Here is a 24,658-nt window from a genome sequence, read left to right on the forward strand (position 1 = left end):
GCAAATGTTCATTGAAACCATAAATGTGCATGGATGTACACACATTTAGAAAGACACAAACACAATTACAGAGTCGCGCACACTCTCGTATGGTATATCTCAATGTAGATCCGTCAAACTCTCTTGTACAGGGCTACTCATATAACAGTTAGGAGAGAAATCTGGCGATTCAAAGAAACACAAGCAAAGCCGAGGACCACTGCATATATATATATATATATATATATATATATGTAGTAAAACTTGTCGCTACATTCCTCTGTCTCTTAACCGTCACTGATTAGCCTTGCGCTCTCGAGAAGGACGGAAAAGGTGTTTCATCGGAAGAGGGGAACGCAGCACGCGTCGCGCTGCCACCGATACGAACAGCCAACGACGGAAAACAGATGTGGTCTTTTGGTTTGGGTATCTTCTTCACATTCCCAAGGCTGTACATCTGCATCTGTTTCAGTTCATCGCTCTCGTCGCCGCCAGCTCGGCGGCGGGGCCTAGCTGTGCTTTCACAGTCGCCTTGATTTCCTTAATTGTTTGGTCACTCTACAGGAGATGCACAGCGAAAAAGACAAATTAGGCACCAGATGCAGATATAATCGTATCGAGATGAACGGTGGATATACGTGCGTGTGCGTGCAGGCAGGATACAAAGACAGATAGGCAGAAATACCCACCTAGAGAGGTACGTAGAGGGCGAGAGAAAGAAATGAACATAGTTGTGCGCAGATGTGTGTATAACTATGTAGTTACGCCTACTTGCTCCTTTCGAATCGGATCAAATGCGGCAGTTGAGGGGACCTACGCGAAGTGTCAGGCGAACTTTGTCTTTCACGTTTTCTCCCAAGACGGAGAAAAGAAGATCGTTGACTGTATAAGCATGTTGGACAACTTGAGGAACCTACATGAGCCGACAAGAACGGGAGACAAGATTCCACTCTAGAGGGGAAGAGAAAGGAGCTCGAGGCATTTCCGCTCAACCACGGAGTCCACCGCGTGGCGGCTCACCCTGTCCCCTCTTCAGGAAATAGGGAAAACGAGTTTACAACGCCTTCCAATACATGGGTTTTCACTTGCCAACTTGCATCCATATGTTATAGAAACATGTATATGTAAACACCCTGAACGAGAGACCTCAATACACAGATCGACAGTTGGATGGAAAACGTCGGTCGATCCATAGATTGAGATACAGGGCGAGACAGTTGTGTTTTGTGTACTGTGTTCGGGAGGTTGTATTCACGAAAATATATACATGTGTAGATAGATGCATATGCTCCAATTAAAAGGTATCACCAGATGTAGCTACATACCTATGAATAGATGGAACCATATATATATATATATATATATATATATATATGTGAAGAAGTCGTACCGAGAGAGCGAGTGTCTCAACGAGGTCTGGGAGGCACCCCAAAGTATCGAAAGCGGCCGCGGGAAGGTCCAACAATACCAAGCCTGCAACACGCCGACAGGTTCCATTTAAGGCAAACATAATCCAAGCGAAGCCGGTTCAGAGGCTCTGGAAAGTCTAACCTCTATTTCAGGCGGTTGTCTTTGTATGTATATATACGTATATATATATATATATATATATATATATATAATATACACAGTGACATACATGCTGGCAGACGTGAAGGCTTTTCACAGGATCGTATGCGTACATAAGCATAGCGATTTAGTGGAGAGAAAGGCGGGCTATGGAAAGGGAAGCACAGCGATCCAACGGACGATCCTCTCGACCTCACCACATGTCTGTATGGGAATACATATATATATATATATATATATTACATACGATATACATATATATATATATATATATATATATATATATTACACATATGATATATATATATATATATATATATATGAATGCACCTGCACATGAAGAGGTAGACTTAAGTCCAGCTGGGTGACGTGAAGATTTTGCTCACCGTCAATAGTGCATGCTTGTTGGAGTTGAAGCAGCTGAGCAAAGACGCCAGCTTCGCTGTCGAGAGGCTGTACCCAGCACAGGATTCGTTTTGCATGGCAAATGAGGCCCGAAAGCAAAACGCCTCCTTTTCTCTGAACCAGCGTTACAAGTCTCTTTTCCGCATTCTCTGGGAATCGGGTTACTCCGCTCTGGGCCGCGACGCACTCTCGGCGACGTCGAAGAGTGAGGCACAACGAAAGCAAAACGAAACAGAAGGCAGGCACGCGAGAGACTGACAGAGGGGCGCGCGACGCCCGAGAAAGAAGCCTATCAACTTACGATTATATATATAAATACACATCGATACAAAGAACTATACAAATAATACATGTATAAACATATGTCCCCTTTGTTCGCCTGTGAATAAATGAGAAATTGAAGCATCGTTTTAATGGATAGGTCCGTGGCGCGAGAGGCGCTCGAAGTGCTTCACTAGGTCTCTTGGTACCTCACACGTCTTTCTGAGTATCTAACCATAAGCTACCAGTTGCAGCGGGCCTAGGAATCGAGAAAAGAAAACAGGCGACGACGCGATGTTTCGAATCGGATCCTCGCTCGACTCTTTCCGTTTCCCCGTCTCAAGGTTCTGTGCATACTGCGAAGGGAAATCCACAGACGACAAGAGTTTCCGAGGGTGAGCGCCTGAGCTCCGCGAGGAGCAGTGCGGTCGCTTCCGCGTTCGCATTGCGGTGAGCAGCCAAGTCTCTCGGCTGCGCCGTCGCCTGAACGAGAAGGACCAAGACCCGAGATCAAAACGGAAGCAAACCGAAAGGAAAGAATTACATCACCGAACTCGACACTGGCGATTTGCGTGCCCAGATATAGATTAATATCCATGCACAGAAACATGGATGAGAGAAGGCATGTGACCAAGTGCATCTGTGTATATAAATCACCATAGCTCCATATATATATATATATATATATATATATGTATATATATATATGTATATATTTATATATATATATATATATGTATACGTAGAGACAGGCGTGCTTGCGAGTGAGACTGTCCTGGTGAATCTAGGACTAATGCTTTTGCGAGCCTGCAGGAGTCGTCGGCAGGAGGCGAGGAGATAGCTGCTGGACGTACTAAATCGCGGAAAACGCCTTCCTCTGGTGCTGCGCCTTTGCGGGTCTCTGCTTCCGAAGGAACAGGAATCGACACCAAAATAGAACAATCGGGTTTCCCACGATGTGGGGCGGCGATTGATCCTTGGACAGCCGAGACGTGTCGCCGCAGTCGACAAAATCGGCTGGCCTCTGTAGAGGCTGTTTGATGTCTGACGCGCTTCCGCGCGAGCTCCCCAAATGCCCAGTGTGCATGGAGAGGCACCAGCATAGCGACGGCGACAGAATTTTTCATGCCGCTAAAGACCACCAGTCTGCAGGTACGTAGGCGTGTATGCCTCCCGCGGGAGAGTAAGAAAAACTCACGTTCTTTGTGTGCAAGCTCTACAAACGTTCCCAGCAGCTGTGGGTAGAAATGCAGAGACCTAGATTTGCGTTCGAGCACAGTACATCATCCCCGGGGCCAGGCTGAATACACGCAAATGGATGTATATGTATGTACTTGTGAAACGAAAGAGATATATCCGTTGGCGGCCTGACCTGGGACGTGGAACTGGGCGACGTCGACAACCCGCGCGTGTCGGGTTTTTGCCACAGCCGACGCGACTTGTCTCGCGAGAGAAGAATGGAGATGGGCACTTGGAAAGAGAACAACGCGAGGCCTGAATGCGGCAGCGCAGGCTTCAGCCAGCGTCGCGGAAGTCCCGTCCAGTTTCACCAACTCCCCGCGGGCCTCGAAGAACCGGCTAAGCGAGTCTGCACAGCCGCAGGAAAACCAAGAGAGGAGGGCGGACTCAGCCCCCACAGAGCCCCAATGGACCGCCTGACCACCCTGAGTGCGCACGATTCGATTGGTCCGTCTCTGCAAACAAATCGAGCAGTTCGAGGTAGAAACCTCGCTGCGTTCTAGACCCTCCACACTTAGACACATCGAAAAGAGTTCAGGAGTATTTCATACGCACAGGTAAATGTGTGCAAGGGACAGATGCATATATACATATATGTGTGTACCTACATTCGTATATATATATATATATATATATATATATATATGCACATGAATACACTAAAGGACGTGACCGGTGTATCTTTTGTATTCGTTTGTGTCTCTTACTCAAGGTGCCCATGCCCATCTGGGATGGAGATTTTTTCAAGACAGGCGCTTCTGGTATGTATGTATGTATGTATAGATAGATAGACAGATAGATAGATAGATAGATAGATAGATAGATAGATATACGCACATACATACATATAGATAGATAGAAAGACAGAGAGATAGACAGCCAGATAGATAGATAAAGATACATCGAAAGAGCAAAACGTCGCCATGGATTTACCGTAAAATGTTGGCTCTAGCTGAGTCCTCCGGATGAAGGTAGTTTCGTGCAACGCCTCACCTTCGTTGACGTAGTACGCGTTGAGGCTGCTTTCTAGCTCTTCCTGGTCGACTTCCGGCGGATCTTCATTTTCACTGAGACGCTGCAAGACTGCCTGCCCGGTGAGAACAAAACGACAAAAAACAACCCCCGTTGCTTTCGTGTGCCCGCGCGAGTAGAGCCTTGTGTTTGACGCTCTCGCCTGTCTTCTCCAGTTCAATGTCCAGCACGGTGTCTTGGCCGATCCAGCTGGGAAGCGACACGTAGGAAACGCGAGCTAAAGACACCCTTTTTCTGCGAGGAGGTTCCACGTTCCTTTATATCCAAGCGTGCATCCGGTCTGTGGGCTCCTGGGACACGCCGTTCACGAAACAAATGTTTCTGCTGCCTGCGAGAGAGGCCGCAGCATGTCCTCACCTCCGCGGAGATGGTAACTTGAACAAATTTCTCGAGTTTGACGCCGTGCTTGAGCAAGGCAGAAGCCTGCGAAAATCACATTGAACAGGGACCGCAGCGTATGATATCTTTGGCCTAGGATCTCTCTCACCTTCGCCTCCCGGCCCTCTCTGCTCGTCGTTCCGGCTGCCGCCTGCATCGTCGTTGGTTCACCCTAGGTCTGTCTTTTTCGTTTTCTCTGCAGGTAAAACTGTTTCTCCGCTCTCTCTTCTTTTCTCGCGTTTTGCTTCCCTCTTCGCCCCTCTCTATCTTTGGTGTTCTTTGGTCTGTATGTTAAACTCTCTTCCTCTCTCTTCCTCTCTCTTTCTCTCTCTTTCTCTCTCTTTCTCTCCCTTTCCCTCCCTGTTTCTCTTTCTTGTCGCGCTCCCTGTCGCCAGCACGCGCAGCGGCCTCTGAGTTCCCTGCTGTTGCCGACCGGTGCTCGACAGTCTCGATGGAGGCAGGAGCAACGCCGTTCCCGTCGCTTCTCGCGTCCATGGAGAACGCGACAAACGGCTAAGGAGACCTCTACACACCATGCCGAGTCGCACACCTGCTCAACTGTCTTTGGGTAGCCCAAGAGAACGCAGCCGCAGCCTTGCAGTTCAGCATCGGCTTTAAGGGCCTTCGCTACCGTCGCGGCGAGAAGACTTGGACTGTCGAGGACCGCTTTCATCTTCTTCTGCGAAAGATCGCGCATCTCCGCCCGCGCCACAGACGGAACCAGAGCCTCTGAAAAAGGACACAATCACGAAGAAGTGAAAACGCCCGTGAGACCGTGGAACCTCTCAAGGACGTCGGCCGGTTTGGCCGCTGTCGGGTCTCCCGCGCGAAGCCATGCCAAGTTTTGCGGCTCTGCGAAATCGTTCCGCAACGCCCTGGAAGAGGCTGAAGCTCCACGCCGTTCACCGCACTCACCAGTGGCGCTACAGACTCCCCACGATAGCGAATGAAAGGAAGAGATAAAAAAAGAGAGCGTAGAAGCGAGAAACGGAACGGCAGCCGGGAAATACGAGAGGCACTACAGAAGAGAGATGAAACGATAGGCAGGAAATGAGAAATTCATTCGAGGAGAGAGGTTGAAAGAACGTGGGAGGCAGACGGCGCTTACCGATATCTGGGAGGATCTTATACTGCAGTATGTCGCAGAGGCTCTTCGCCACGTCTCGGGTGTCGATTGTCGGAGGTGCGCCGACAGCGACAACGCTCGGCTGCGTCCCTCTGTCGGGCATCAAAAGAACAAAAGCCCAGCCTGTTTCTCGGCTTTGCTTCTCAAAGGTCGTCACATGCAAATCCGTGTTTCGTTAACTCAGCAAGACGCCCCAGTTCCCCGCGCAGGATCACTGGCGTCGTTCAAGGCATGCCTGTAGTTGTTCCTTTGAACCTCGAGTCAGGTCGATGAACGTGAACAGCGGAGAGGTGATGGGTAAAGCGAGACACCACCTTGCTCTGTGTCCACGGAGGCATTTGGGTTACAGTGCCTGCAATGCTGGAGTCGCCCACGCATGTGGCTGAAGATTCTTTTCCTTCTGCAAGGCAGTCCAGGTTTCTCTTCAAGGGCCGTGTCACTTTGCTGTTCCAAATGGGGGAAACAACGAATCGAGAAGGGGGAGAGAAAACCGTAAGCCTACCTCACGATCTCGGTCGCGAGGTCTTCGGCACTCCTATCGGCCTCGTTTCGAACTTCGATCACTTTCAGCTGTTGTCAGGCGCGGCAAAAAGCGGGGAGCAGGGACAAACTCAGAGAGGGCGACAAAGAGGCAAAGCGAAAACGAAGGGGCTAGATACAGGTGAAGAGAGAGAAAGCGGGAAAGCCACGGAGAGATAGAGAGCGAGGGAGGTGAAACTGAGATGAAGAGATACTGAGAACGGCGGAAATATGTTGGTAAAGAGATATACATAGATGAGCGATCGAGGTAAGGAAAGAGAGGGGACTGCTGATTGAGAAGGATTTGGATAGATAGAAAGATAGACCGCAAGAATGAGGGGGAAAGCAAGGGCACGCGACGGAGAAGAGGCACAAAAGGTGGACCGAAAAAAAACCAAGCCGCAGCTAACAAACTGGAGGAAGGCGAAATCCTGCCAGCGCCGCACGTTTCCCCCCTGTCTCACCTTTTTGTTGAAATATTGTGTCACGATTTGCAGAAAGCGACGTTGGGCTTCCGTGTCCTCGGGCCGAGACGCAGGATCTGATTAAACACATTTTCAGATTAATGTGTGGGGGCGCATGTTTTCGCATGGTCAAATATTCAAAGCCACGGTTTTACACACATAGATATAAAGATAAAAACGGTGACATACACCTTTATGAAAAATCCCCATTAGGGTCAGCATTCAGGAATATATATATATATATATATATATATATATATATATACATATATATATATATATATACATATATATATATATGTTAATCCACCTGCACGCAAGCGTACACCCATAAATCCATACATATGTGCATATACATATGTATGTATATATATATATATATATATATTTGTTGAGACTGGGGGAAGAGACACAGTCGAAACGACCGATCCTGTACCATGCATGCATATCTGTGTAGTGGAGGAAAGTTCGACTACAGTACCCCCTTCTACTCGCATCTATGTGGCGAGGAATTCGTTTTGCGAAGCAAAGAACGGAAAGCGTGTCCTCGGATACAGGAGATGCTAGATGCTCTCCATGGCAGGTGGAACAAAAAGATATTGTGACAGCAACAAAGTACTTGGTGAGAATATATGCATGACCAAGACGGACACGCGCACGTCTACACAAACCTCGCAGTCCCTCGCTCTGTGTATATACACAGCACCTGTGCCTGTATGTATATGGGTATATTGAAACACGTACACACGTATGGAGACATAGAGCGATTGAGGTGGAGAGAGCATTACAGAATGTCGATACTTATAGATGGCCGTAGATGTGAATTCTCAGTGTCATCGCCCCAGGAACCGAAGCTCCTTCGTTGTCCGTCTTGTCGGCTGCAGCATTGCCGCACAGTTTCTTTTCCAGAACTCAGGGAACTGACCCAGCTGCGAGGCGCCTCGGACACGGACAACCTGTTCGACGTGGACGCTCTCGTCGAAGCTACTCAACTCCGCATCTCCCCAAGTGCGAGGCAAATTGATTAAAACGGCAGATTCGCTTCGCATGCGGTGAAGCGCCGCTCGAACCGTCCGCGCACAAGTGCGCGGGTCGGCCATCGCCTGAAACACGGAAGAGATCCCAGAGGCGGAAAAATCAAAACGCATGCAGACGACCAACCGCCGACATACACCACCTAAAGTGACCGAGGACGCTGGCGGGAAACGTCTTCACGCCAACGGGGAGGACATCTTGCTACACAGTCCACAGACCCAACTGGGCATCTGCAAGATCCACGTTCAATCACATTTATATATATATATATATATATATATACATACATATAAATATGTATATATATGTATATATATGTATGTATATATATATATATATATATATATCTGTGGGTGTTTGTTCAGTTTTTGTCTCGATCAACCTAAAGAGATGCGCATGCACGCATGCAGTGGTATATGTGGGAGTATTTGCCTCCATGTTGGAGCTAGACACTTGAGGTAAGCAGCCAGAACTGCAAACGCGCCTCGCGTTTTTTTCTTCGTAGGAGGCTCTAACTCCGGCGACACGGATATAACTTTCTACACAGATGCATGTGCACATCCGCACCTAGATATGCACGTATCTACATATGTGTAGTCGCTTCGATAGGCATTTACATATTTATATATATGTACTTTTTCATTTATGGATGCGTCCGCAGAGCTTTTTTTTTCTGACGATGTTTTTGGGGCATGCATGTGTATCTCGTACTGGCAGCGTCTGGCAGCTCCCCGTCTCCAGTGCATGAGTTTGTAAAGCGTCGCAGTCGAGGAAGAGCGCTTTTTTCTTGTATTTGGAGAGTGCGAGAGCGAGAGGAGCTGCGTCGTAGCCGGGAGGTCCCACGACGATCGTCGCGCGAGGGCCGAGGGGAGACAGCAGATCGAGGAGTCTCCGCCCCACAGAGCGGCTCGTCGCTGCTAAGGGACACTCTCGCAGAACATCGCAATCGACCGTTTGTAAGACTCTCCGAGCCTGCACCGACACGCAGCAGCGAAGCCAAGTACGCGAGAAGGTCCAGGCAGTCGCGGTGGGATGTTGCCAGTGCCGACAGATAAATAGTGCTGGGAAGCATGCAAACACGTAGCCGTTCACCGGTTATCCGGTCGTCTCCACAGCCAGCGAAGCCTGCCAAAGAGCTCCAGTTTCCTCACGGCTGAAGTGCGTGTCCACCAAACACGTCTCTACAGATATATCTATGTGTCACGTATAGCATGCTTTAGAACGTCTCTTCCTCTTGTAGTCATATACATACGTACATGCATGCATACATACATACATACATAAATATATAAATGTGTGGATGGTACTCGGTAGTTGCTTCGTGATGTCGAAAAGTGTGGGTTGGTTACCTCGAGGTCAGCAAAAACAGCATTCATGTCTTGGGATCGAAACGCTTTTCGCCTTGTCTCGAGAGCCTTCAGCGAGGAGTTTCCAGCATTTTCCAAGGCTTTCAGAGTGGTCGGCGACGCACGGATGCGAACTGCTCGGACTGTACATGGCACCTGCGCACTCCGAAACGAAACGCGCCGTTCCACGGTAAAAATTACCAAAATCTTTGCCTCCCATTTTGGAAGGACACCACAAGGCTCCAGCTCACCCACAACCTGAAATGAATATTGAAACGAAGCTACATGTATAAAGGCATCCCTGCTGTATGCATATAAACATATGTATATATACTTGTAGTTGTGTATACGCATTTATGTATCCCTTCATCGAGGGCAATAGACAGATGCACCGCACTATATATATATATATATAAAGATACATACATATATGTTTCCATGGGTATCTCTGTTTGTATATAGCTATGTCTACGCGTAGTCATCTGGATAAACAGCCATATGGATCTGCGTGTGTCTCCATAGCGTCTCAAGCGCCTCAATGCAATACGTCAATACCCTGCAGATGCGTGCACGTGGAACACTCTGTCTAAGGATCGTAGCTTAAGAGATCAATGCATCGACTGAACGCCGAACATGAGCAAGCGAACACGAGCATGCTCAGGAACGGCCCGAGGGTCCACAGTTGCGTTCCGCAATATTATGGTTTCGACAGGCCTCGAAGCAGGGGACTCCACAGAGCCGCCTCTGAGAGACGCGTCTCGGCGTTCGGTCACCGCGATACAGAGAGATACGGAGAATGTGAGGAACTCTTCTTTACTTGTTCTTCGACGAATCTCATCTGCTTGACAGTTAGCGGGAAATCGGTGATAACGAACTGGTCGTTGCCTGCAAAAAACCAAGCCTTCGAAAACAACCTGGCGTTAAGGTCTCCCCAACACGCCAGTCACCGTCATTGCCGCCCGCCCGCTCCTATGCATGTTTCTTGCACTAGGCCTCTATATCGAACTATTTATCCATATAATATATACATATATATATGGCATGGATAGATAGTTAGCTATAGAGGCGTAGAGAAGGTGAGACGGCAATGACCTTCTACCCAATTCGTTCTAGGGAGTGTCTACTGGCGTGCCTAGGGGCGAGAGCATGATGTGGCCAGCTCGCTGCCTAGAAAACGTCCGGGTATTCACAGATGTGCAGAGCCAAAACTACTCACAGGCGCGAAGGATGGGGCGCGACAAAGCTCGCAAGATATAGAAGTAGAGATATACATATGCGTTTCACAGGTACGTGTGCTAGTTAGAATAAAGGATAGATAATATGCCTACGGAGATACAGGCACGGAGCCACACACAACAAGTAGATAAGCGTGTGGAACTTCAGAGCTCTGGAGCCGGCCCTGTTGGCGTCGCCTTCGCGAAAGCTGTTCCTGTCTGGTGCTCCACCGCAGATTCCGTGCACTGGTGCATGGGCCTCACTGCGCACCCTGGTTTTGCAGTTCTCTGAGGTTGTCGACAAGGAGCGGACAAACAGCCGACGCCGACGTGAGAGTGTGCGCGACAGCGACAGGCCTCGCGCGGTCTTGCAGCAGACTCAGCACGTCGACGTGCTTCGCATCTTCGCCTTCCAGCTCCTTTGCGATTTCGTTCGAGGGAAGCCCCGGAGGCGCCAGCAGGTAGGTTACCACAGGCAGAAACAGATGCCGAACTTGCTGAAACATTTCCGCCGCCGACAACGCCCCGTCAACGACAAAGACCTAAACGTCAATTGCACACGCACGTGAAGGAGCCCGAATCGATTTTGACTCCCAGGCGCGTAGGATCTCGCAAAACGGCCGATGTCTGGGGGCGTTCCTCGTCATATCAACCTGATTGAGCGAGAGTCGGGGAGGCATGCGCATCTATCTCCTACTCGCCAAGGCGAGTAGTTCTCGGTGCATTATCCGCATGCAGGGTACCAGACTCAGACACACAAACATCATATAGTGACACAGGCATGCACATCCACACAGACACACATAAATGGAAAGACATATATATATATATATATATATGTATACATATAGTTGCCCCCACTTCTACCTGTGACTAAGTAGATCTGCATATATCTACATACCTAAATACATGCATAAATATATACATATCCGTTATGTATTCACCTGGAAGGACCGATGCATTGCCTTGTCTCTTCTATATACCGTTACTGTGTGTTTGTATGTGGAGATGCGAGCAACGGACGCGGTCTCGAGAGATTCCTGTGACTGTTGCGGCGAACCTTTCCAAGTCGTTGGTAGTACTCTTTGACGTCTGCAAGATGTTGGAGACTCTCGTCGATCTGTTCCACGTGGGCCAGAGCACCTACGAACCGAGGCAGAGAGCAGCATTTTCGGCGATTTGTGGACTGAACTCGGTGGCCGGCGACGCTGGAATTGTGCACCACACCCTCTTTCTTCTCCTAGGCTGCTGCATATAATGTGCATGCTCCTTCCGGCATTCGTCGACTGGGTTTACCACGGGAAAATAGACCAGAATTCCAAGTTCCGAACGCAAGGCCGCCTCTCCAAACAACTCGGGCGTTGGTCGGGAGCGACACGGCACCTGATCAGGAGACAGCCCGTGAGAACGCTGTTGCCGTGCTCGCCATTCTGTCGAACGTGGGCCCCACCATCTCGGCTGGATTGCCCGGCCTCATCTTCTCGGCTCGTCCCTCTCTTTTAACCCGAGTTGCCAAAAGAAAAGGCTGTGCCGAACCCGAGGGAGTGACGCCTTTCTCTCACCTGCCTTGGCTGCGCGGGAGACGAGAAGTTCGCGGGGGCAACCGATGAAGACGACGAGGGCCGGAACGCCGCCCAGTTCCCTGTCGAGACTCTTGGCCCGTTCCAGTGAGAGACGGCTGCTGGTGATAACAACCCTGTTGTTGCCGCTGTGCTCCAGGAACGCCGACTTCCACAGTCGGGCTTCGACACTCGCCGGCGGCATTTCCCCGACACGAACTATCGGCTCCAGCAACTGCCCAAGAGCTGACTTCGAGGCAATCTCCTTCGCCGCCACGTCCTCTGGCGCCACACGCGTGCACATCGGGGTTCATAAAAAGGCACTCTCCGCAGCACACTCAGGTCGCACCACACTGCCTTCAGCGGCTTCGACAGAACGGCATTCTACAAATAAACATGTCCGTCTTTTTGTATGTGTGTATATGTATATGTATGTATATAATATATATAATATAAATATAAGATATATATATTTATATATATATACATAGAGAAGGCCACATGCGGTCCGGCCTAGGAGCTTCTCTGCGTATCGCACGGCCGCCGCCTGCAGAGAGCGTGTACGCTGCGGAGAGAGGGGTGCGACAGATTCGCAAGGCATCTCGGAGTTGTGGGAAGGCGTGCGCACACGCGCGCGCAACACTTCCGTATCGTCATTAGCCTTGGTCTGTTAAACCCGCGAAGCGCTTGTCCTTCTCCGCATCTGCAACAGAGGCGTCTCGGAATCTTCCAAGACGTGGCGCCGCAGCCGCTGCGTCCTACCACGCGCTCGCGTGTGCGCACATATCTGCGCTCGTACATAACTAGATAGACAAAGTTACATGTATAACTTTATGCATGCACACAATTGTACAGGCGGTTGCCTATGCTGGTCTCTGTATGTAATATATATGTCACCGTAGACTATATGTGATCATATGGCCGTGACCAGACGGGATGACGTTTAAAGCCGTTAGTCTCGCTGAGAATCTGTTTCCAATATTCGTTTTACATATTCACAGATGGATGGTCCGGAGTGTCGACTCGCGCATCCGAGCTCACTGAAACTGAGAGCGACGAATCCGGTTTCGTCAGCGATTCGCTTGCTCAGAGTCTGTTTCCCTGAGAGCGGCCCGCCGACGATTCTCACAAAGAACGGCGGCCTCGGCAACGAATCCCGCAAAACGTGGGGCATTTCCTTCCCTTCTTCGACCGTGATGATGGTTCTCTTGGGCGGCTCTGTGAACAACGCGAGGCACTTCAGAACTCTGTAAGGCTGCTCTGTTTTCAGATGGGCGTCCTCTCGAGCCTCGTCTTCCTCTCAAGCGTTCTTTCCGTGGAGGGCCGCTCTCTCCAGATGCTTGCCTCGTGTCATCGGCCGAGGCGCACTCTCCCCCTTGGTGCTGCGCACAAGTCCTCGCCGCCCCTCCTGTGTGAATGCCAAAACGCATGCGTGCGCTGATAGATAAACATGTTGCTTTTGTAGCTGCCGTACGCCATATACATATACATATATACGTATATATATATATATATATATATATTTATATTTATATATATATATATATATATTTATATATATGGATGGTATATTAAATATGTAGGGCTAGCACACGTCTGCACATATGCATATATGTGAATGTGGAGAGGCGACTGTAGGATCCCGGGGGCGTCGGAGGTTCGACTTCTTGTTTGCAGGACTGCTGCATTGTCTTCGCCTTTCTCAGTGCATAGTGCTCCTCGCGGTCTTCACCTGTCGGGTCAACGGTGAGCTGCCTTCCCACGTCCTGCTGCCGGGCGTTTTTTTCAAGCCAGTCGGCCAGGTACGAAACGGCTGCGAGGCCTTGAGGCTTCACCGCACACAGCGCCTCAAGCCCCCTGCGAAGCGTCACAGGAAGCGTTGCTCTTCACACACACAGGCTTCTATTTCGTTTCCACAGAGCGGGGAATACCTGCGGACTCCTCTATTTACATAGATACACATACGTCCAGTGAGAGAGGGAGAACGAGATATTTCTATGTACAATTATGCATTGGGATGGGCACGCACGCTTGGCGATTCCTTACGGTGTACGGAGGTAGGGCTAGATTGTTGGCGCTACGTCTTCATCACCGGAGATGAGAGAAAGGAGAGAGAAAATGAAAAGCGGGGAGTCAAGGGCTCCAGCGAATAAGACCCTTCGGACAAATGCTTCTGGTGTGTTTTTAAAAGGTGTAGATCCTCAGCCCTAGATTTGCAACTGTTTTTCGTGCTCGGCTCTCGAAGCTTGCCCGCGCGCCACGTCCCGGCTTGGGCGTCATTCCGATTCTCTTTCGGATCGAAAGTGGCGAATCAAACCGACTTGGAGATGAGGATTTGCAGCGTCGGGGGGACCGTGCCGCGCGACACCGGTTCGCTGCGAGGCATCAGAGAAGACACAAACAAATCGCGTTGTGTCCCACGCTGTACAGCCAAAGGGCTACAACAGAGTCCTCACAAACCCGCAGCGCCTCACCCCGAAAAAAGAGAACAAACTTTTCGGGCTGCAGTGGCAAATGAAAGAAAAAAAGAGTGCGCTCTTCGTTAGCAGAAAGTGCGAAGCTTCTCTCGACCCCTGGCGCAGTTCCGATCTCCACCATGTAGGGTGGCGATTCGACCTGCGGCAATTTATAGTCCAAACCGTGGACTAAGACAATGTGTATACATATAAATATATATATCTATATATGAAGACATCCATCTTCATAAACGATATATATCGCTACATCGGATTACGGCACTTTTGGGGTCTTTTGGGATGGGTGCGTGCGGCTTTGTTTCCCTGTGTCGGGTCATTATTTGAACCTCTATATGCACCGACGCACCTGGCGTTATGCAAGTGCATATATATATATATATATATATATATATATAAAATATACATATATATGTATATATGTATATATGTGTGTGTAATCCAGAAATTTATGTTTCTTTGTAGGGCTATTTTGCTTTTTTCTTCGCATGCATTGGCGTACCGCTCAATCGTCTTTCCAGGCGCAGCCCGTTTGAGAAAGACGTAGTCGTTGATGTACTCCGCCTGCGGGATGGGGTAGAGCGGCAGTTCGGGGAAGAAGAACGCGATCGACTGTTCTGCTTGGTTTCGCGTCTCGGAGGCGTGGACGACGTTGCGTAGGCGATTCTTCGAATACAAGCCGCGCAAACTTTTGCCTCTTGGCGGCGCCGTCAAGTCTTTTCTCACGCCCACGGTGTCCCTCCAAACCGCCACTGCGCCGACACGCATGAGGATGAGAGCCGTCACAGGCCCGCTCGCGAGGAACTCGCTCAACTCCGCAAAGTACGGCTCTCTGTGGTGCGCCTGGAAGCGAATTTCGCAAACCGCGAGAGCAGACACCAACGTGCTGTGGCCAACTGACCGAACCGCCAATAAAATCGCACCTCTGTTACACTAGGATTGGAGAAATAGGTAAGGCTACACATACGTACAGAGAAACAGCGCAGCGTGTGTATGTGTGGTGGTCTTATATTTTCATGAATAGGGTCAGGCGTAAATTGCATCATTTTCATACCAAACACATCTATATAGAGAGGGAGAGGAACCTAGATGTAAGTCTGCACACAGGCATGAACAGGCATGAACAGGCATGCATCTATATATATATATATATACATAAACAGCTATGCTATTCGATACTATGTGCATGTATATAGAGAGAGACATTTGAGCGCATATGGCATTTTGTCTTGGTCATGTATAGGAATGCATGAACATAAACATAACGACTGTATATCTACTACTCGCATATCATAGGTTCAAACATCTTGGTTGTCGTACAGCGTAGAGTTGAAGAATGCCTTGTTTGTCCAATTGGAATTCTTTTCGACAGATGATTTGCATTCTTTTCTTTTGAATTTCCTCCAAGATGGAGTGTCGGATTGCCGCTGCCATTCCATCGGGCTTGATCAGCGCAAACGTCCTCTCAAGAGCAAAGTCTGGTTCCGTGAAGAAGAGCCTCATCGCTCTCTCCACCTCCGCCGCGCTGCCCGATCCGTGCTGAAGCGGCGCAGGAGAGACCACGCTACTTGAAGGATACAACGCATCTGACGCAACAGTAAAACGGTCATCTGTATTGCGTTTTATATTGCTTTCGCGAACTCTCCAGCAGTTTTGTCGAAGTCGACAGAGCCAACGCGGAAGCGAGAACTTGTGCCCACGTACAGTTCTCTCTGCCACGCTGGAAATCTCTCGGGAGGCAGAACGGGAGGATCTGGTCTCTAAAGCTGCGCAAGATGAGACGTTCTCCAAGACGATAGAAGAAAACGTCTTCCCCGGAACCAGTGAGCAGGCCCAATAAGGACGAAGCGAAGGACGTGGGTTCGAAAGAGAAAAGGCACCAAGCGATGTGCAAATTCGCACGGGTACAAACAGCCCAGGACTCTCTGTCCAACCTCTCAGAGCGCCGGGGCTCCTGGGCACAGACGACTGACAAAACCCTCTCCACACGCAAGTCGCATAATCTGTAACTACTCATCCAAGAGCAAATCCTCGAGTACATACATGGGTAAACATGCATATCTATTCGGATCCCAATACGCATATTCAATCTCATATATATATATATATATATAGAGAGAGAGAGAGAGAGAAAGAGAGAGAGAGTCAGCGCACATGGAAATATGTATATCCTCGTTTTTATACATTTGTAAACATGTCCGCGGTTGTCCATATATGCGTAGAGATTTACATAGATGTGTATGCAAATATATATATATATATATATGTACACGGAGAACGACATACATGTACAGATACAGATATAGCAACACGGCCAGATCTATGGCTCTATGCACGCCTCTATATACATATATATGCATGTACGTAGATATATGAGTTTTGCATTTGTTTTCCGTGTCGTTCCGTTTCTCTTCGCTGTCGGTCTTTCTTACAACGGCGTTTTGCGTGGCATCTGAGCCAAAGCGGGCGCGGAGTGTTCCCTTCGCGATTCGGCGCGCTCGGGCGCTGTCGGCTGGGCCGCAAAGCAGCGTCCATCTTCTGATCGCTGCCTGGCCCTCGAGAATCAAGACCGCTGCACGCCCAAAAGATGCGCAGTTTCGTTTCTGTTTCGCTCGGGTTTTCCGCTTGTCTGGCAGCTAAAAACCACAGAGAAGTGCGCGAGCGATGCAGCCTCCGGCGGCTCTGGACCACAGCGCTCCTGCACGGGCAGCACCAAACGTCGTAGACTGTCGGTGCCGCTTTCCCTTTTCTCGGTGATGCTCGCGGGAGGCTCGAGAAGGTTTTGGAGGAAACCGCGGGCAAGTCCCGACCTCCCAGCTTAACGGACTTCATCGAGAACCACAATGGGCACGCAGAGTCGTCTTCGGCCCTTCAGCCTTTTTCGCAGCACATCCGCTCAGTTGCACACGAGAAGACCGCCACGAGATGTCGACGTAGACAGAGGTAGATATCTGTGGAACGCGGTCGCAACCGACACAAAGAAGGCCAGCCCAGAGCTCGAAGCTGGCGTCACTGTGGATGCAACGAAAAGCGAATCGTGTTCAAGTGCCGCAAGGCACACGCGTCCGGACATGAGGAGACGAGCAGCCTCACGCGCCCACTTGCCCCCTCAGCAGCTCGAGATTGCGTCGCCGTTGTTGCGAGGGCCAAACTGAATTGCCGTCCTACCTACTCCATCCGAGCCTGTGAGAAACAGGCGAAGATCGTCGAAGAAAGGCTGAAAGCAAAAGAGCCAAATCACGCGGTCGTCAAAGCTGTGGTGAGACGGACAAAGGGTGTTTTCCGCCTGTGCGAAAGCATGTGAAGAGAAAGTTTCATGGCCGTGGAATTCCGGTGGGGACACGAAGATGTAGCAAAAAAAGAACGACGATGAGGGCCCGAATCAGAATTCCCACGGTTCTGTTGACGTTGAGAAAAAACTTCCACACCCCGGCTGCTGCTCAGCTGAGACGGCAAGCACATCTCTTCACCGGTACAGAAAGATGCATAGATCGTTGCTTCTTTGTATACAACCATCCACACATGTAATGGTACATGCACGCATATGTAAAGATATACACACATCGGGACATCTACATATCTAGATCAGCATACACATGTATATATATATATAGATAAATATGGATACATGTGTCCATTTACATACGCGCAGATCGACCCAAGTCTCCCTGACTATGTACTGCTTTTCACATCCATATGCATGTATGTAAATATATGTGTCCCTACGGACTAGTGGTGTCACCTATCGAGCGTTTTCTGCTCACAGACGTTGTGTGTCCGTTTCGACCTTTCTGTTGCTCACCTTATCTTTGTGCTCTTCGTACACAGCATCGACTGCTGTTTCAGTTAAGCGCAGGTGCCTCTGGCAAATGATGTCGAGTCCCGAATCCAGGATTTCGTCTCTGATCTGCTCAAACGCCCCGGCAGCCACGGCGTCCGGTTTGATCATCGCGAACGTCCTCTCGACTGGACACCTGTCAACTGCAAGGAGGCGCGCGCAAGGCGACGAAAAACGCGATACATCGGACCTGAGCAGTGAACGCGGTTTTCTACAGACAGCAGCGTGTTCCTGTGCATCTGTGTGGATGGTTCACGAGAGTGGGAGCATTGTGCATCGTCACAGCTGTTCCAGCTTGAGAGAGATGAAGAGCGAAGCTCAGGGAGACAGAGAGCAGAGTTGCCGAGAGAGAGAAACTACCTGGATAGATAAAGAGAGAAATGTGCGTAGGGAAACAAAGAGGGATGATTTCGACAGAGATACACAGGCAGAAACAGTCGCTGGTAGACACAGAGAAAGAGAGAGAGAGACATCGAGAGATTGCTCGTATAAACACACAGGCAAACGCATACATACATACATACATACATACATACATACATACATACATACATATACACCTACATACGTATATACATACATACATACCGAAAGGGTACGACACAAAGGCAGTTGTCGACCTTCCCAGGAAAGGGTGATTTGTAGAAACGTAGGAATCCCATGTTCTAAAGCGTAGCCGGGAGTCCAGCTTTTCAGTTGTTTTCCGTTTGGTATTGCGCACCTTGAGTAAATAAGAAAACGGAAGGGTGCATTACCAAACCTAACGAGAATGAACGGGTTAGGTAATGCCGGCTCGAACACATGAGCTCTGTAAGTTTCATGGTGTCATGAGGCGACCGCAGACCCTGAGATTGCGAAGGACGAGTGTCAGATGCAAGCCTGTGTCGACACGCCGAATTCCTTTACATGTACAGACGTTCCTTTCTATGAATAAGTCTTCATTCAAATGTGCAAGAAGCGGGGAGTCACGGAATGCGCCGGGGTACAAACGGTTGTTCTGGGGGGATGCTTTGTTATCTGCTCGCTTTTTTTTTCGCCTACGACAGGGAAAGAAGAATTCCATGTCACGTTGAAACGCCCAGTCGCAGCCGCTGCAGTAGAAGCCCGCGAAGCCGTCATCGGGGAGGAACAGCGCGCGTAGACTGAAGAAAAAGCGCACAGGAGGACTGCACTCTATGGGGAGACCCCAACAAAGGCACCTGTGAACGAGTCCTGACACGCGCGAATGTGGACGAAACCGAGAGCGATCAGAGACCACTTGCCGAAAAGCGACGGAGAAGCTGAGCCAAGAGGCGCCGCTTGTGTTTGCCTCTTGTAGGAGCCGTATGCTTCCCACATGGCCCACTTCTCTTCCATCAAAGACGCAAGCGAACCAGAGGACGAGCGACGAAGGCCACGCACTTTGGATGACCCGATTCTTGCGCCTTCTTCGCCTCTTGAACATCTTCTGGGCCGACTACGTCGAGGAGACGCGAGACGGTCAGACCCTCGGGGTGCTGAAGAACTTGGAGGCGGACCAGGCCGGAGCAAACTTGAGAAATAAAAACCGACCTCTCCGTCGACGCCGGAGTCTCCTCGAAGAACCGCGCCGCTTCAGTCTGCAGGGTAACAAAGCCTTCATAGATAAAACCGCAATTCATCTGGTATTTCTATACCTAAGTATATGTATATATGTGGATACATAGATATACGAGTGCATATCCGTGCGGCTCCCTACACGCACTTAACAGTATTCATCTGTGCGAATACACATGCGTACATATGTGCATAAGTACACATGTGAAAATATCCGTCCACGTCGCTCTCTTGCTCTGTCTCTCGATAAATATATATATATATATGTTTATAATATGTACAGCAGGTGTTGCGCGCATGCATATCGTCTCATTCCTTACGACCTACATGTGCATGCGTTGGGTGCATAGGATGCATATCTTTGTAGAGGCCCGCGTTTGGTGAAGTTGAAAGATTCAGTTTTTCAATGTGTGACTTCTCTACGTATTTCGATGTGCAGCAGTGCGTTTGGATGGTGAGGGTGCACACAGGCGCACTACTGTTTTCCTTCGAGCAGCTTGTAAAGCGCTCTCTTTAGAACGGAGAGAGACAGCCGATCGGGGGGGAACCGTGTCTGGGTAGGAGCATCCCTTTCCTCGACGAGGCGATCTTTTTTCCCTGGCGGTTCGCTGTTGGGCCCAAAGTGGCGTGAGGTAAAGATTGCTGGATCATCTCACAAACAGACGCGTGCCTGCCGGACCGGTCCAAACTGTCTCTCTTACGTGCGTGAAGCAGAATTCCTTTTCCCGGATGATGTCGAAGTCCTTGTCGAGGAGGAAGTCGACGATCGAAGGGATCTGCCAGCAAAACCCGGCACGCGACGGAATCCAAACACATGATGTCGAAAAGCTCTCGTCTCGTTTGTATCTGAGGAAAGCAAATATGCTCTCAATGTATAACCGCACACAGACAAAACATGAAACCACGCCGACACAGGCACACGAGCACACATGTACACGTATATTCGTTAAGATAGAAACGCATATGTATATATATCTGTACAGCGGCAAAGCGTAAGATTTGAACGCATTTGAAAAGACACTTGCCCTTTTTTGGTGGGGACGTCTGTTCAGTTTTTTGTCTCACCTGAGACTCTCCCACAAATACAACACACGTGGCTTCCTACCCAGAAACTCTACATACACCACTGCACGGGTATTCCGGCAACGCAAAACAGCGTTCCTGTCTACATCTACACAAGGTGAAAGGGGGTATGTGTAAGACGCTGAACAGTCAAGACTGAACATAGTGAACGAAGGGTGAGGACCGCGCAGCCTTTCGCTGCTTCGTGAGACGCTTGAGAGCGTTATATCGCCGCGTTCCGTCCTCCTCCCTGTGGATGTGGCGTGTGCCCGAAAGCGCCAGCGGCGAGTGCGGCCCTTGTCTCACCTTTTCCGTTCTCATGATCTCCGGAAAAATGAGGAGAACGGCCCCGTCTCCCCGGTGTGTTACCGCCATCGTTTTCTGGCAATTAACAACACAGGCAAAGCTCTTGAAAAACAGACGTTCACCAAAAGAAAAATGGTCTCCCTCACCCAGTGTTACAATTACTCGCAAATATATATATATATATATGTATATATGTATATATGTATATGCAGATGAGCATGCAGATACGCACATAGAGACCCAAACATGCATATGTTTACATGCGTTTTGTTTGTATGGTGAGTGGGCGACGAAGGCAGGAAAGAGAAGACTCTACGCTGATTCTGTCAAACTTCAGCGAGTGAAACATCAACGATAAACACAACCATCGCTGGAAAACACGAAGAGAGGGGTTAGAACAGAGAACAAGAGGGAGACCAAGAAGTACAGTAAGAGAGAGAATGAGAGAGAGAATAAGAAGGGAAATAAGAGAGACGTAGAGAATGAGAACAAGCAAGAGAGAATACGACGGAGAACAAGCAAGAGAGAATACGAAAACGAACAAGCAAGAGAGAATACGAAGGAGAACAAGAGAGAGATTACGAGAACGAATAAACGTGGATCAAGATAAAGAGAAAAGTAACGAGAGATTAAAGGAGATGTGCACACGTACAGGCCCTCTTTTGACAGTGGTGTGTACTTCCGCACTCACTGAGAAGGATAAAGGGATTGCTTGCAAGGGTCGTCTTTTTCGCGTCAGGCAAGAAAACGGAGAATGATGCTTTCGCTTGGTTTTTGAGCCAAAAAGAGATCCTTCAAGCTGTGCGCCTCTCGGGTGAAGAACAACAGCGTCGTATTCTTCCTCGAACACGCGATTTCCTCACGATGCCACGCAGAACTCAAACAAAAATCCTCTCCAGAGAGAGAGAACCGTCCAACCCTCCTGCTGTTCGTCTCATGACAGCGCGCGGTTTACGCGCAGAGTATTGGTATGAGTCGATTCATCTACATAAACCAACTTGTGGAGTTAAGTGTAAAAGCACATGTGGTTGGTTATATATAGTTCTATATGTGGGTAAGGCATAACAGACAAGGCTGCCTGTATATGGAAACCTACATATGTACATAGGTGTATGTATCTCTACATTTTTATGTATAGTTGAGTATCGATCCGCAAAGGCCCGTCAAGGTAGCAGTTGATAGTTGCGAATGAGATTTGGAGATTTAAGGCCTTTATCAATGTGGAGAGTTGCTGTACTTGATGGATAAAGGTTTATTTTGCACTTGACCAAGGCGTTCATGCTGAGCGTGCTTGCACGACTGTTGGAGAAAGAAGAGCTGAGATTTGCACGTTCGAAACAGGCTGCGGAGCCGGTTCTGCGAAATTCCAAGCGGGTGGTCTCGCTCTCTGGAAGTAAGGTGGCGAGTCGCTAGGGCTCGCAAGAGGAAACGAAGAAGACAAAATACTGGAAGCAAAAAGCAGTCTCTTTGCGAGAGTCCTCGATTTCTTCGCTCACGACAACGAAGATAGATCCAAACACCTGCATATAGATATGTATGTCGGCATGTCCATCCGATGTTCGGAGATAAAGGCGCGGAGCGAGAGAGAGAGAGTGATGTGCACAACTCTATGAAAGCAAGATTCTTCAGGGAAGCTGGTGCCTAGAAAGGGTGTTTCCTCCGCAGAGCAGAAGCCGCGCATCGCAGGAACTTCAGACTCTTCGAGCTCGTCCAGCAAAGGCCAAAGACTGGAGAGAGATTAAAGGGGCTGTATGGGTTTCTCGGTGTAGGAGCGCAGACGCAAAAGGACTTTTTCCGCCAACTCTCACCGTTTCCTGTCGCGCGTCGATCGCGGGGGGGAGAGGCGCGGCCTGCGTGTTTCGGCTTACAGAGTTTTGAAATTGTCTCTGCTTTCTGTTCGTGGAAAGGCACTCCTTCTGTCGACAGGAACGGCACGAAGAGGAAACGGATCGTCTGTGTCTTTCCGCTTTTTTTCGCAAAAAGTAGTTCACTGCTAGATGCTATAGAAAACGCGGTTTCGCTCTCACCCCCCACGCGCTCTTTCTCTCGAGTCTCCGCTGCACACCTTTGCGCTTCCCCTACAAGCGACATTTTCTCTCCGCTTCTAAAATACGCCTAAGATGGAGACAAGAACGTTCTTCCGCAAAAAAAGTTCGTTCTATCAAACCCGTCCACAGGCACATGCCTTCTCCACACACTCGCCGTCTCTCGGTTTTCTTGTGGAGGCAAAACACACGGAAAAGTTGCCCACGCGGCGGTCTTTCTCCTCAGAAAGAACCTGCCGGCATCGCTCTCCGCCTCCACACAGAAGGGGCTTTCCCTCCCGCGAAGCTGCTCCGTTGTGACCCAGTCTTTTCCGAAAAATACCTCTTTTCCCCCCGCTCGGTGTCCGAGCTGCACGTCCAACTGAGAGCGGAACACAGCGAGACACACAAAGCGATTTGTATTGTCAGCGCGGCAACTCGAGGCCGACTTCTCGACACTTTTCGTCGCTAGACTCCTGCACGGATACTCGTATTTTTCAGCGCATTTTCGTTCCTTTCAGAATGGCTAAGAAAGGAAGGAGCATAACTGCGCAAATGTGTGCGAAGGAAAATGGAGAGCAGAAAAATCGAGCGTTTTTTCTGCCTCTGTGTGTGGCGGCGCCGTCGAAGGGGAGCGTGCGCGCCTTCCTCTAAACGGAGAACCACCTCCACTGTCTGAGCTGCGATTCCTAAGATCCGGCTTCGTTTTTGAAGACACGCAGTGCTTTGTGTTGCCTCGAATGTTTTGCCTCCCGTTGCCCCGAGTCTCCCGCGACGAGACATATCCATAGGACAGAGTCGCTCGCTCTCCTTTTTCTTCGTGTCTGTGTGTGTGAGTTCCTCTCTTTCGTTTTGTCAAGTTTTTGGGGTGTATCTGCGAGAACGCAGACGAGGAAGGTTCAGGAGTGTCGCTGCGTTCTCCCTGAACCCTGAAGACATTTCTTTATCGAACCTCTCTCTACAGTCCCTTCGTTCGTGTCTCTTTTCCCCTCTCTGAGTTCGTGTCACCCTCCCTTCGCCTTCTTGTCCCCTGTCTCGTTGCTCTCTTGCTTTATTTCCCGCTCTCCGGCTCTGAAGTTTCCAAGGAAGGCAACGCGATGGAAGAACCTCCGTTTCGCGAGGTGATTGGGGAGGGAAATTCTCACAGAAGGATTCCGTCGCCTTGGCATGGACGCACTCGACGGCAGGGAGACAGCGACGACGAAAACAGCCTCGCAGAGTGAGTTCCTTCACAAACACCTCCTCTCGCGCCG

The 24,658-nt window shown here is 49.5% G+C and overlaps 1 protein-coding gene across 1 annotated transcript; it reads right to left on the minus strand.

The window, feature by feature from the left end:
- Positions 1 to 447: 447 nt before the first annotated feature.
- NCLIV_037320 (MGC78790 protein, related) lies at positions 448 to 21,450 on the minus strand (the record flags this gene model as incomplete). The annotated part of the gene is made up of 31 exons (XM_003883933.1): positions 448 to 537; positions 797 to 892; positions 1,370 to 1,452; positions 1,935 to 2,001; positions 3,069 to 3,115; positions 3,587 to 3,802; positions 4,447 to 4,540; positions 4,843 to 4,908; positions 5,414 to 5,592; positions 5,972 to 6,081; positions 6,492 to 6,559; positions 6,973 to 7,049; positions 7,898 to 8,075; positions 8,719 to 8,979; positions 9,357 to 9,509; positions 10,171 to 10,238; positions 10,839 to 11,109; positions 11,628 to 11,710; positions 12,130 to 12,408; positions 13,168 to 13,344; positions 13,859 to 13,983; positions 14,448 to 14,501; positions 15,103 to 15,443; positions 15,921 to 16,139; positions 17,033 to 17,172; positions 17,769 to 17,817; positions 18,403 to 18,581; positions 19,194 to 19,246; positions 19,840 to 20,036; positions 20,715 to 20,789; positions 21,382 to 21,450. The coding sequence occupies 31 exons, from the start codon at positions 21,448 to 21,450 to the stop codon at positions 448 to 450; spliced, it is 4,164 nt and encodes a 1,387-aa protein (XP_003883982.1).
- Between the last annotated feature and the right edge of the window lie 3,208 nt (positions 21,451 to 24,658).

Source organism: Neospora caninum, chromosome VIII, assembly GCF_000208865.1.
Source record: "Neospora caninum Liverpool complete genome, chromosome VIII".
Classification (NCBI taxonomy): domain Eukaryota; phylum Apicomplexa; class Conoidasida; order Eucoccidiorida; family Sarcocystidae; genus Neospora; species Neospora caninum.